The sequence below is a fragment of the Dromiciops gliroides genome, chromosome 2, assembly GCF_019393635.1.
Source record: "Dromiciops gliroides isolate mDroGli1 chromosome 2, mDroGli1.pri, whole genome shotgun sequence".
Classification (NCBI taxonomy): domain Eukaryota; kingdom Metazoa; phylum Chordata; class Mammalia; order Microbiotheria; family Microbiotheriidae; genus Dromiciops; species Dromiciops gliroides.
This window is the reverse complement of record NC_057862.1, coordinates 162,265,416-162,279,604: the sequence shown is the minus strand read 5'-3', so window position 1 is coordinate 162,279,604 and position 14,189 is coordinate 162,265,416. Positions and strand designations below refer to the sequence as shown.

The 14,189-nt window shown below is 36.8% G+C and overlaps 1 protein-coding gene across 1 annotated transcript in view; it reads right to left on the bottom strand.

Moving 5' to 3' along the window:
* Nucleotides 1-7,951: 7,951 nt before the first annotated feature.
* Nucleotides 7,952-14,189, bottom strand: part of RFX7 (regulatory factor X7) — a 174,496-nt gene continuing 168,258 nt past the window's right edge. The window contains exon 9 of the mRNA XM_043986047.1: nucleotides 7,952-14,048. Within this exon, the coding sequence (XP_043841982.1) occupies nucleotides 10,770-14,048 (3,279 nt within the window). The 3' untranslated portion in view covers nucleotides 7,952-10,769. The remainder of the gene's footprint in view (nucleotides 14,049-14,189) is intronic.

The window sequence follows — 14,189 nt, the reverse complement described above, 5'->3', positions numbered from 1 at the left end:
ATAGACATATAAACAGTTTAACCTTATTCAATGGTCTTTCCCTTTTCCCCCCTTTTTACCTTTTTATGTTTCCCTTGAGTCTTGTATTTGGAGGTCAAATTTTCTATTCAACTCTGGTTTTTTAATCAGAAATGCTTGAAAGTCCTTTATTTCGTTAAATGTCCATTTTGAAAGATTATATTCAGTTTTTCTGGGCAGGTGTTATAAACTCAACTCCTTTGCCATCTGGTATATCATATTCCAAGTCCTCCAGTTCTTTAATGTGGAAGCTGCCAAATCCTGTATAATCCTAATTGTAGCTCCATGATATTTAAATTGTTTCTTTTTGGCTGCTTCCAATACTTTTTCCTTGATCTGTGAGCTCTGGAATATGGCTATGATGTTCCTGGGATTTTTCATTTTGGGATCTCTTTCAGGCAGTAATAGGTGGATTTCTTTCCATTTCTATTTTGCCCTCTGGTTCTGATATATATTTGATAATTTCTTACAAGATATTGTCCAGGCTTTTTTTTGTTTTTAATCATGGCTTTCAGGTAGTACAGTAATTATTATATTATCTCTCTTGCATCTATTTTCTAGACCAGTTATTTTTCCAATGAGAAATTTCACATTTTCTTCTATTTTTTGTTGTTGTTTTTATCATATCTTGATGTCTCACAGGGTCATTAGTTTTCACTTGTTATATTCTAATTCTTAAGGAATTATGTTCTTCAAGTGACTCTTTGTACTTCCTTTTCCATTTGGCTAATTCTGTTTTTAGGGAGTTATTTTCCTCAGTAAATTTCTGTATTTCTTTTCCCATACATTGACTTTTTTCATGATGCTCTTGCATTACTCTTTTCCAAATTTTTCTTCTACTTCTCTAATTTGCTTTTTTAAATCCTTTTTAATCTCTTCCAAGAATTTCTTTTGGGCGTGAGACCACATTTTTTTTCCCAAGGCTTCACTTGTAGCCATTTTAGCACTATTGTCCTCTAAGTTTATACCTTGACTCTCCCTATCACCATAGTAACTTTCTGTGGTCAAGCCTTTTCTTGTTTGTTTGTTTGTTTTTCTCATCATTATGCTTTTTTGCTGACATGGTGTGTTTTTTTTTGCAGGGCAGTGAGGGTTAAGTGACTTGCCCAAGGTCACACAGCTTGTAAGTGTTAAGTGTCTGAAGCTGGATTTCAACTCAGGTCCTCCTGAATCCAGGGCTGATGTTTTATCCACTGTGCCACCTAGCTGCCTCCTGACATGGTGTTTTTATGTGAGAGTTGGGCTTTATTCCTGTCCTATCCCAATTTTTTGTACTGGGGTTCTGGGCAGGACTTCACTATTAGTCAGCCGTGGAATCAAGGCCTCATTGGTGGCCTGTGCTGGGATGCAGTAGCTGGGGTGGACTGGCATAGGACCATGCTATGCTGACCCAGGCTGCTTACTTGCCTAGAGGGGTGCTGGTTTGCAGGAAGCAGGGCCTCATTGGTAGATTGCCCCATGTTAAAACCACATTGCACATGTCTCTTGGCCGCCTGAAGCCCTGCTGCCAATGCTGCTGCAGCCTTGGACCTCACTCCTTTCCGACCCAGGTAAGACAGACCTGTCCTGCAGGGCTGGTAAGCTGCTTTCCTGCTCCTGGAACAATTCAGAGGCTATTATCTAATTGTTTGGAGGGAAAATTTGAAGGATTCCTTCCTTATTCCGCCATCCTGGCACCCAATTATTATTTTTTTAAAGATAGCAAATTGGGAAGGATAGTTCAATGACAGTTAAAAATAGTATTTGAATAGACATTTTAGGGATGATATAAGGAGTATTTTCTTTTATAATAATTAAGATTCTCAGAGTGGTCACATAATCAAACAGGAAAAGGTTATAGAAATGAATAACTTTATATACTTTAAGATCACATAACTGAAATTTATAATCTTACAAGAGTGCCTTGAAATACTGGTCCACAAAACATAGCTCTTTTTTTTAAAGTTATTTTTTAAAAATTTATTTATTTTTAAGTGAGGCAATTGGGGTTAAATGACTTGCCCAAGGTCACACAGCTAGTAAATGTTAAGTGTCTGAGGCTGGATTTGAACTCAGGTATTCCTGAATTCAGGGCTGGTGCTCTATCCACTGTGCCACCTAGATGCCCCAAAACATAGCTCTTTAAGTGAATTTTGTAAAAAAAAAAATCTGATACAATGTCATGCTATATCAAGTCAATACACATTTATTTGATGCTTATTATGTGCCAAGCACAGTGCTATGAAGTGGAGAAATAGAGAAAGGCAAAAATAAATCACAATTTCATGAATTATTATTGTGACCATGTGACCATGTGATGAATGAATGAATGAATTTAACAGTGCACATTGTATTAGGTGCTATACTGGACATTACTATCCTTCAGGAGAGTTTGCAATCAAAAAAGATACCTAAAGTAGCTAAAAGAATCAATTTTCATTTAAAACTGTCTTGAAGGTAGAAATTTCTAGTATTTCACTTAAACCAATATTCAAACTTAATTAAGAAATTCCTTCATTTGTTCCATATTAAGTCACTATGACAACAATAATAATTTATGTAAACCATGCTTCATGGTATAAATAAGCAAATATTAAAAACCAACAATGAGGGGCAGCTGGGTGGCGCAGTGGATAGAGCAACGGTCCTGGAGTCAGGAGTGCCTGAGTTCAGATCCGGCCTCAGACACTTAACACTTACTAGCTGTGTGACCCTGGGCAAGTCACTTGGCCCCAATTGCCTCACCAAAAAAACCCAAAAAACCCCAACAATGCCTCCCTTCCATAAAAGGACTAGAGGGTGGATTTTCTTTTACAGCAGCATTTCTTAAGGGTTTGTTTTTTTTTAAGTGAAATCCAATTCCCAGGGTCTTTACTCTTGCTTCCTGTCCCTCACCCCTTGCCATGTAGCCAATCCAAGCCATGCCAAAAAGACTGTCATACTGATGTCAAATAGTCTGAATATATGAGAAAATGGCTATTAAATTTACATATCATTTGGATTATGAAGACTATTTCCCCTTATAGCCTGAAAATACAATAATGATTTATCAAGAGTTTGGTTCAATGCAAATATTTGGCTTGCCACCAAAATGACCATAAGGCTACTGTCAAATCAGTTAAATTTCTGTTCCCAGCAGTAAGGATTGGCCATCTGCTATGGCTGGCAAAAATTTTACATATTTCAAGATGTTAATAAATTGCCGGGTCATGCTATAAAACTAGTAAAGAAATGATATTTCATATCTACATTCTCTAGATAGAAATCAATTATCTCAATCACAGAGTATGATTTAGGGTTAATATTTAGAAAATGGGCTTAGCCAATACCTAGCAACATTAAAAGGCAATAGCTATTAGCAAAGTCATTTATAGGGTTAAAAATTATTTTGTAAAGGATAATAATTTATTACCTTAAGTAAAACCCTGCACTATCTGGGAAATCCTCATTCTGTATGTAAATAATATATTGCTTGAGGATGAATCCCAACTAGTGAACATACATAACATGTTCAATTCACACTTCTGTTATTATTGAACAGATGAGCTCTTACAAAGAGGCAAAGACTGCAGCAAACCAAAGGACCTACATTTAAACGAATATTTTAGAGTGAAAGAAATAACCAAGGAACCACAAAGTTCCATTCTATCATACTCTTAAATGATCTGATTATTAAACAGTTCACCTCTTAGACAAAAAGTAAATATGATTCAGATCAACTTATAGATGAAGGTAAAGGGTTTCAGTTAGTGGCAAGAAATCTTCCTTCAGGAGGAAAAATGAAAGTCACATACTAACTTAACTTCATCAGTAGGAGGAAATCTATTGAGGGACTGAAGTAAAACTGACAGACTTCAGGCTGAGGAAAAAAAAAGAAACCTCAGTGTGAAGAAAAGGAAGCTTCAGTTCGGGCTGACAGCTGATTTAAAAGGGGGGAAAACTGCCTCCCTAAGGTTAAAAAAATGCAAAACAAAAAATTATGCACTTAGAAAGAAATAACCACTTCAGTTTGAAGAAATTTTAAAAAAAATCCTCTGGGGGGCAGCTATATGGTGCAGTGGATAGAGCACCGGCCCTGGAGTCAGGAGTACCTGAGTTCAAATATGGCCTCAGACACTTACCACTTACTAGCTGTGTGACCCTGGGCAAGTCACTTAACCCCAACTGCCTCACTAAAAACAAAAACAAAAACAAAAACAAAAACAAAAAATCCTCTGCTTAAGCAGACCGTTGATTTTTTTAAAGGTTTGGGGAAGAGAAGCACCTTAATTGCTTTTCTCCCCATCAAAGAAAAGGTCTCAAATAGGTCTCACACCAGAGGAAGGTATCCATGGATTTAGCTGAATATTAAAGAAAGAAAGATCTCTCCTCTCTCTCTAAAGGAAGGGATTTTAATTAAGTTTGATCACAAGAGGAGAGCCTTGGTGTCCATGTAAGTAGGACTACAATCAGGGTAAAGGAAATGTTCTCAACCTAAATTGGTCCCAGAGTAGGGGAGACTACTTCTGAGGCCTCAGCAACAAAAGTGAATAAACAGGAACAAAAAGAAAGGACTTTTATGATGTGAGAGATGACCGAGGCAAATATCTGGAAAAGAATGACTCAAAAATACCTATAAGACCTCAAAGGGGGAAAAAAACCATTTTCCCACAGGAAGTTAGAATTCTTCAAAGAAATGATGCAAAAGTTTAAAAAAGGTATAAAATTAGTGAGTTATGGGGAAGTGGGAAAAGGGATTAAAAGCTTAACAGAAGAGGTATAAAAGCTTACCTTAGCAATAAGCTCTCCAAAAATCAGAATGGAACAAATAGAAATTAGTGATCCCAGGAGCCACCCCCCCAAAAAGTCAAAAGAATGAGAAAATAGAGGAAAATGAAAATAAAAACACCTGACCTGGAAACAGATCAAGGAGAGATAACTTAAGAATCAATTACTTGAGATGTATAATAAAAATAAACTAGATATCATATTTCAAGAAATCATTAGAGAAAATTGCCAAGTCATAAAAAGAACACTGAAAATAGAATCTACTAATCCTAAAAGAAACTCCAAAATGAAAACCCCCCAGGAATACCACTGAAAACACTCATTAATTGTAAAAAACAAACAAAAAACCCTGCTGGAAAAATTGGACAGCAGTATGAAAGTTAATTAAATTTAAACCAAAACTTCATTGCTTTTGCAAAGATAAGTTCCAAATGGATGTATAACCTAAACGTAAAAGGTTACATCATAAACAATTAGAGAAAGATGGCAAAATTACCTATCAGATCTATGAATAGGAGAAAAGTTTGTGGCCAAACAAGTAATAGAGATAATAAAATGGATTATTTTGGTTACATAAAATTAACAAGTTTTTACACAATAAAGTTAAGATTTAAAAGAAACAATGGGGGGAAATCTTTGCATTAAGTTTTTTTTTTTTCTGATAAAGGTCTCATTTGTAAGATATATAAGGAATTTATTCAAATTTGAAAGAAAAAAAGAACCATTCCCCAATTGATAAATGGTCTTAGGATATGATAAAAAGTCGTCAAGAGAAGAAATCCAGGCTGCCTATAGAAAGGAAGAAAGCAAGTATGTATTAAGTACCTACTAAGTGCCAGGCACTTTATCAAGCACTTTACAAATATTATTTCACTTGAATACTTCAACAACCCTGGGAGTTGAGTGCATAACCATTTTAAATCAAAGCAATTCTGATATTCCATTTCATACCCATTAGAATGGCAAAGACAACAAAAAAAGGGAAATGACAAATATTTGAGGGATTGTGGGGAAAGTAATTTTGATGCATTATTGGTGTACCTGTGAATGGGTACAACCATTCTGAAAGCAATTTGGTATTACAGTCTAAAAGTTACCAAACAGGGGGGCAGTTAGGTGGCACAGTGGATAGAGCACTGGCCTTGGATTCAGGAGGACCTGAGTTCAAATCTGGCCTCAGACACTTGACACTTACTAGCTGTGTGACCCTGGGCAAGTCACTTAACCCTCACTGCCCTGCAAAAAAAACCAAAACCAAAACCAAAAACCAAACAAACAAGAAAAATTACCAGTCTGCTCTTTGACCTACTCATACTACTACTAGGTTTCCATAAAAAAAAGATCAGAGTAAAAGGTCCTTTTTTGTATAAAAATACTTGTAGCAAAATTCTAAATAAATAAAAAAAATTAAAAACTTTAAGACCCATCTTGGCTTAAAGTAATTATAGGGCTATTGCATTCACATTATGAGGGGTTTTGGAGTCCTCTGAAGACATTTATATTACACAAGTATAACCTTTATAATAGATTGTGTAAAGGAGGCATACAGGAAGTATATAAATAATGCTTATGTGTCTAGCCATTGGTTGGCTGAAAAATCGGCCATGTTACCTTTAAAATGTAAGCTTACTGGCTCTCGAGTCAATGAAGACAGGAAGAGCTCTGTAGTCTAGGGGCTATCTCTGGCAGTTAAGAAAAGAGCCACCTAGGGTGTCATCCCCTAGGACTGCAACCTACAAGTTGGGGGGAGGAAGGTTAGCCTCAGAGGGAGAGCTACAATGAAATAATCTCTTCTCTTTAAAAAGTTGGACATCACAAAGGATATAAAAAGGCAGGTTTCAGACAAAGAAATGAAAGCTGTAATTATATGAAAAAATGCTGTGAATCATTACTGATTAGAGAAATGCAAATTAGAACAACTCTGAGGTACCACCCTCACATCTATCAGATTGGCTAATGTGACAAAAAAGGAAAATGATAAATGTTAAAGGGGATGTGGGAAAATTGGGACACTAATGCATTGTTCATAGAGTTGTGAACTGATCCAACCATTCTGGAGAGCAATCTGGAACTATGCCCAAAGGGCTATAAAACTGCATACCCTTTAATTCAGGAATATCACTACTAGGTCTGTATCCCAAAGAGATTTTTGAAAACGGGGGTGGGGGCAGGTTAGGGCCTATTTGTACAAAAATATTTATAACAGCTCTTTTTGTGGTGCCAGAGAAGTGGAAATTGAGGGGATGCCCATCAATTGGGGAATGGCTGAACAAGCTGTGGTATATGATTGTGATGGAATATTATTGTGCTATAAAAATGGCAAGCAGGATGATTTTTAAAAAGCCTGGAAAGACATGAAATTACATAAAGTGAAGAGAGCAAAACCAGGAGAACACTGTAAATAACAACAGTAATATTGTACGATGAAGAACTGTGAATGACTTAGCTATTCTCAGAAATACAATGTTCTAGAACAAAGGACTCATGAAACATGCTATCTACCTCTAGAGAAAGAAGTTGTTTTTTGAATACAGACTGAAGCAAATATTTTTCACTTTTTTTGTTGGAATCTTCTTGTACAAAATGAATAATATGGAAATGTTTTACATTAAAAAAAGATGGACATCAGATACTTGGTTCCCTGTTGTTATTTCTGTGGGAAAATCAGGTTTGATTTGAGTGTTGTTGTTTTTTCCAGGATTCTAACCTGCATAAAACACAGTCTATCTGCTGGATTTGCTTAGATCTCAAATATCTATATAGAATTTCCTAATGTTAATGAGTTAACCTTCTCCACTGACAGTTTGAGGTACAAGGTATATGTCAGTGCTCAACAAAGTTTGAGGGATACACATTTTTCTACAATGGCAAAAAGGAATAGCTGGATTAGGGTTGATACACATTTTTTTAAAAAAGCTGTGTCATAGGATCATAGATTTAGAACTAGAAGTGACCTCAGAGGTTCTCTAGTCTGACCCCCATATGTTAAAGATGAGGAAAATGAATCTCAGAGAAGGCATGTGATTTGCCTCAAGTTAAATATGCAGTAAACAGCAGACTTGTGGTTTTATCCCATGTATGTTCCCTGAGTAGATTTTGATCCCTTTGTTGAAGAGAAAGAAGTTAAATGCCAGAATGAAAAAAAAAAAGATTTACATATCTATAACTAATGGACAGCCTGTAAATAACTTTCAAAATCCAGTTATCTTAATATAAAATGTTTTTATTGTTTTTGAAAACATTTAAAAAACAATTCTTGAGCACTTTCAATAAAAAAAGAGAACTGAAATGCTACTGCAATAGTCAACTACTGTCGTTTCAGCAGGTACAACAGACAACAAAACACTGGGGGAAATCTGACTGTTTGCACTAAATGAAAATGTGGAGCAGGGATTTTTTTTCCTTATGGTGCAGTAAAGCACAGTATAGTACAAGACTGTTATATGAACCTCAGATGCACTGCACAAAAACACTCTCCTTCTTTTCAGTTCAAAAGTCAGTGCTTATTGCAATTATATGCAAAATTATTTACTTCATGAAGTATTATCATGATAAAATGATGCAAAATGTTTTAACACGAGAACAATGAAAATAATCTGAGAAAAGAACATATTCAACAATAACTCAGCAAAATTAGTCAACATAAAAGAGGAAATAACTTGTGAATAACTATGCTTACCTGGTTAACACTGAACCAGTTTCAATATAGCCAAAAAAAAGTGGTTACAGGAATATACCTAGTACTGTACAAGATAAGTCAATAACACTCATGCACGCTTTGTGATCATGTATTAACATGGTGAAGCAAACTAAACTTAATTTTTTTCCTGCTGTAATATTCTCATGTAAGAGAATAAGAAATAGAAATATCTCATTGAGATCAATGCACATTGCTACATAAGACAATTTTATCTGTCACTTTGATGACATTTGTCTTTTCATAATGAAACACATTTAAAAAGTTATCTGTGGACTGTATTGGTTGCATTTATCCTAAGAGATGTGCCTACCACAGGTTCAACAGAAATTTAGTGCAATATATGAACCCCAGAAAAGTTTGCTGGACTAATCAACCAAATTTAAAGTGTTTGCTGCAATACTGTACAGGGGGTAAAAATTCACTAGTCTTAATATTTTATCAAAAAAGGTTTCCATTATTTTGTTTTGTTAGTAGGAAGCTAATAATGTAAACAAGGGATCAAAATGGCCTCAAATTCTCCTTTTCCGAGTTTCTCACACAGAAAGGCTCCCATCATTTGTTAGAGAAATCACATAGTTTTCCTTTGGGTATCGCATACTTTGGTGTGCAGTAGTGCTGTGTCTCAATGTACAGTAAAGAAATAACTAGCATTAAGAACAGGTATCTAACCAATTTTTAAATCATAACAGCAAACACACACAAATGCCAATAACTAGTACAATATACAAGCTCTGAGCCAACCCTAGCACCATTTATTGAAATGTATTGATCCCCCTACCTTGCAGTTTTACTGAACAATAAACCTTTATTAAATTAAACTCTTCATTGCATTTGTTAAATATTCATTGATTGTAATATTCTGACTGGCTTGCTAATTAAGTTAAAGGAAAGCTTAGTTAAACCTAGCATTTGTATTTAAAATGATTTTAATGTCACTTTAAAAACCTAATAGTAATGTCTTAATTTTACAGTAAACCTGAAAAGTTCACTTAAAAACCGAACTCTCAAATGGATAGCAGATTGCATATGCTGATATCAAATTTATAAATATTCACTAAAACAAAAAAGGAGGCGTGCAGAAAAAGCAATTTAAAAATAAATCCTGAGTGTTTCTCTTGTAGTTTTGGTTGTTACAATAAATAAGTAAGCAAATAATAAAAGTTTCTTATTTTGCTAAGATTACATATATCAGCACTTTTACAAGAGAATTAAGGATTTGTGAAGTCAGGCCTTGGATGATAACCATTTTCAGTTCGGTTTTTTTTTTTTATACTTCTGCTTGCTTGTGATTTTTTTCAGAAGATTCTCATGATCAAACTGCATTTTTGAATTCAGGAGGATCAAAAAGTATTGGCTGACTGAATTGAGAGGAGGGGAAAAATTCCTTCCTGATTACCAGAACATACAATAAGGGTTTTTTAAAAATCTCAAATAATATTTTAAAAAATATTTTCATGTAGCCATTCTATTTAAAAACAAATATTTTTATTTCCACTTCCCTATCCTAAATTATCAATAAAACATGAAACATGTAACGTGTGTAAAAGTTTCAGTGCCCAGAATTATGTTTCATGTTTAAAAAAAAAATCAGCATTTTAAAATGATGCTTAAAAGACTAAACATGAGGTCACAAATATAAATGGCTAACACTAGGTTTATTTCTTAAATAAAAAATTTAGTGCAGTTTTCTTTCCTTAAACTAGTATTAAAATTTTCATTATTTTCTCCTATTTAAGCCCTTCATTTTAGGTGTAAATGTTATTGAAGCAAGAAAAAGCCCTACAGAGATTTCTCACTATACGATAGCCCTATACTTCAAGACTACATACTCGTTATTACCTGAAAGCTATCTTAAGAATGGCCTTATCTATAGTTCATCATATAGCTGTGATTTCTTATCTAAAAGTGCGAAAAGGACAAAAAAAAACCCAATCCTATGCCTAAAACCAATGGGATTCTGTGCAGATCAACTAATGAAATAAAACTGATTTTTAAAAAAATCATCTGGACCACTGTTGTGAAAGCTGGTTAATTGCTGACTAGAAAAAAAAAGTGATTAAATGGGGAACATCATAAAATTTAAATCCTAATACTGGTTTGTGGACAGACCCATTGTCTTCAGAAACTTATTTAGAACAGAAGCAAGTCTCATCTATTCCCTAGTGAAGAATGAACCACTTAATGCAGCAAACCCTTTTAAAATGTCACAATTAATAGCAAGTGTTTCTGCTGCGGGAGGCACTTCCATTAAGACAAATACAATACATCTGTCATTAGATACAGTGTGCTACATATAAAACACAATTTAACCCAACATTTCAACAGTGGGATGGTCCTTGCTTTCCATCCACTCAAAACCTGATGAAGTCATAGCGCTCATGGATTCATTGCAGATTTGCTGAAATAATGGATCGTTCTTTAATTCCTCCAGTGTAGCATCATCATCTTGTCCCTGCTGGCGACCTGGATCAAACAGTAGATTTGTGTCTAAAGTGTTCAAATCATTGATGCTGCCTGAGAGTTCTGAAGACAATCTGATATCGCTAGAGAAATCAGACGCAACATTACTGAGATCTGATGCTACCTGACCCACCAGCTGCTGGTTGGCTTGCAGGCTGTCCCCACCCAACAGGTCTTTAACAGTGCTACTGAAATCTAATTGCTGCTCTCCAATTTCTGATTGTGCTTGGTTATCTCCAGGAGAAAAATTAATCTGATCCGTGCTGTTGTTTTTTGTGAGGTAAGTTGGTGTCTGGAATTCATAAACCGAAGTGCTGGAATTGATCATATTCTGTGGATTGGCACTAGGAAAAGCAGTGGAAGTTTCCAATATCTGAGTGAGATTCATCCTTGCTGTGTAATTGGAGGGCAGGTTGTTTATTCCCAGACCTCTTACTGCATCATCATTGTCAGAATCAAGTTTATTCAACAAAACATTGGTTATTTTTTTACTGTTTGCTTGTTTCTGAAGAGTGGGGAAGGCTGTCTGCATCATAACAGTCAATGGGACTGACTGACTTCTTTGAGCTATATTGTTGGCACTGGTGTCTGTGTGTACATTTGTGAAAACATTATGGACTTCTGGAGTTACTGGGCTTCCAAAGGGAGTCAAATTAGATCGTGGTATATTAGAAACTGGATAGAGGGTGCTTCCACTAAGGTTACGTTGGCGATGGACTGCAGGGCTCACACTCCGGCATCTCAAGCTGTTGTTGAGGGAAGAATTATTTCCTTTGTTATCAAGAGGAGCAGGGACTGCAAAGCCTTCTTGCTTGTTCATATTATTTACAGTGGTACCCTGATGTTGCACAGGTGAGACAGGAGTCAATCGACCAAAATGAGTGTCATGATGCCTGGATTGAGACTGATATGACTGGCCAGGCACAGCAAAAGCATGAGGTTTCCTGAAACGATCTTCCACTAGTTCCTGATAGCTTGGGAGAATACCATGGCTTGCAACTGACGAATTACTGACACCACTATACCCATTATTCATCCATTCAAGTTTAGTTTTATCAGGGTGAGTAGCCATAGGTCTTTGCATTGGTTTCACAGGACTACTTGAGACAATGCTTGCATCATGGTAGGCCATGCTAGAGCTTATTGGGGTAAATGCAAAAGGGTTCCTGCATTCAACAGGACTAGGAGGGACACTGCTACTGCAGTTAGAGTGAGGAGTACCAATAGGTGTGTGCCGGCTACTTCCTAAAGCACTATCTACTGGTGTAGTCTGGGCTAATCTAGAGCAGGGGCTCTCTCTTGATAAACTCTGAGAACCAGCAATCATCTCAGAAGTTGGAGTTGGTGTTGGAGTTGGGGTTGGGGTTGGGGTTGGAGTTGGTGTAGGTGTATGAATCGGAGTGCCATTGCTATGGATTGGATGGTAGAAATGTGTATTATTGGGGTGAGATGATAGTGGAGTTCCTGCAGTTACTGCTTGACTCTGAAGTGTCATTCCTAAACAGCTACCATAAGAATGTGAATTGTTCATTGACATCTGTTGTTCCATGAGCACTAGCTCTTCCACAATACTGTCCTGTGTAAGTTCGTCGTCAAATGGAAAATAGTTTTCATTTGTCTGAGAAACAGTGGGCTCAAATTCCTTCAGGTCAGACTGCAGAGGTAACTGATTTGAAGACTGTGCTTGTATTTGACTCAGAGAAGATTCTTGCATCTGACTGTGTAGCTGCTGGCTATATGTTTCCTGCTGCATTCCTTCTAAATGGATTGGTTCCCAAACAGATTTCTCTAAGTCATTAATGTCAGGGTGACCAGTAATATTCATAACACTGATTTGCTGTGGTTCACAGCTGGCAGATGAAAATTCAGAATCCTGAGTGATCTGCTGCTGCCAGGCATTGGAATTAAAACTGCTGTCTGCTTTTGAGTCATTTTCTAAAAGAAACACATTTCCTTCTAATTTAACTTTTATATCTGGAGATGATGATGTCATTGGTTGTTCTAAAGCTGCATCACTGGCATTTACAACATTAGAATTTAAGGACTGATTTGCCACAACATGTGAGTTTACATTTATTGTTACCTTGCTAGGAACCTGAACACCTGCTGCTGAGCTCTCTGTTTTTGCTGCAGGGAGAACTTTCTGGTCTTTTTTAGCACTACTGCTTCCCTTTTGAGCTTCTATGTTACCTGCAGAGAGCTGTTCCATGAGGGGTTTCTTTACAGGGGGTACCTGGGACTCTTGTAACGTAGAAGAGAGTCGCTTCCTTGGACTTTTAGTGCATAACTTTGTGTCTTTATTAGTGGGGTCACCATTAGATGGCGAACTGGTGCTGGTAAAGGGTAAGTTCTGAGTGGCAACTGAGAGAGTGACAGTGCTGTGATTATTGCCTGAAGTGACTGGCGGCATTTCATTGTAGCGACTTTTACATTTGGTCCTCTGATCACAGGCCTTAGTTGCTTTTGTTTCAATTGTACCTTCATTTGAGGGTTTTAGCCCTGTACCCTCTGAATGACTTCTCTGCCCCGAAGGCCCCCGAGGGGTCGCTTTAGCAGCTTTAGACACGTCGGCGTTCTCTTGGCACCGTATAGAATTTTCATCTAATAACATCTCTGGTTCTGTTTTTATTTCTACAGAGGAAGTTCCCACAGCACTCGTCTTGGATCCAGGAGACTGAAGTGAAACAACAGAACCATTTTTGATATGGGGAACAGCCCTTGATTCTTCTATTGTTCCACTTGCGCTGTTCACAGAGGGAGAATGTTTAAGGGGGGCACTACTGTTGCTGGGAGTGAGTGATATTGCTGTCATTTTTACCACATTTAGAGAACTCATAGGTGAAGCTGGTACAACAGTTTTGATAGGACTACTTGTAAAGAGGACAGTAGTTGGGGAACGGATGGTGAGTGCACTGGTGTTAGCTGGCTTGGGTAAGATCTGAGGGTAACGGTGCCGAGCAGAACGATCACCACCAGGACTGGCTGGAACATTCTGAGGAGTCTTTGGTGCCTGTTTCACAGACTGCATGTGCTGGGTGACTACTTGTACATTGAGGGGAAGGACCTTGCCATCTGAAGAACCCATTGGACTTGGGGAAGTCACCAATTGCCTGGTTCTTGGTACCTATTGGAAGGAGGAAAACAAAATCAGATTTAAAGCATTTAGAATAGAAAGAATAATTCACAGACTTATAGAGCTACAGGACATTGTTTAGGGATTAACTGGATATGGTCCTGTCACATGTAATTAATGCAACACTATTCT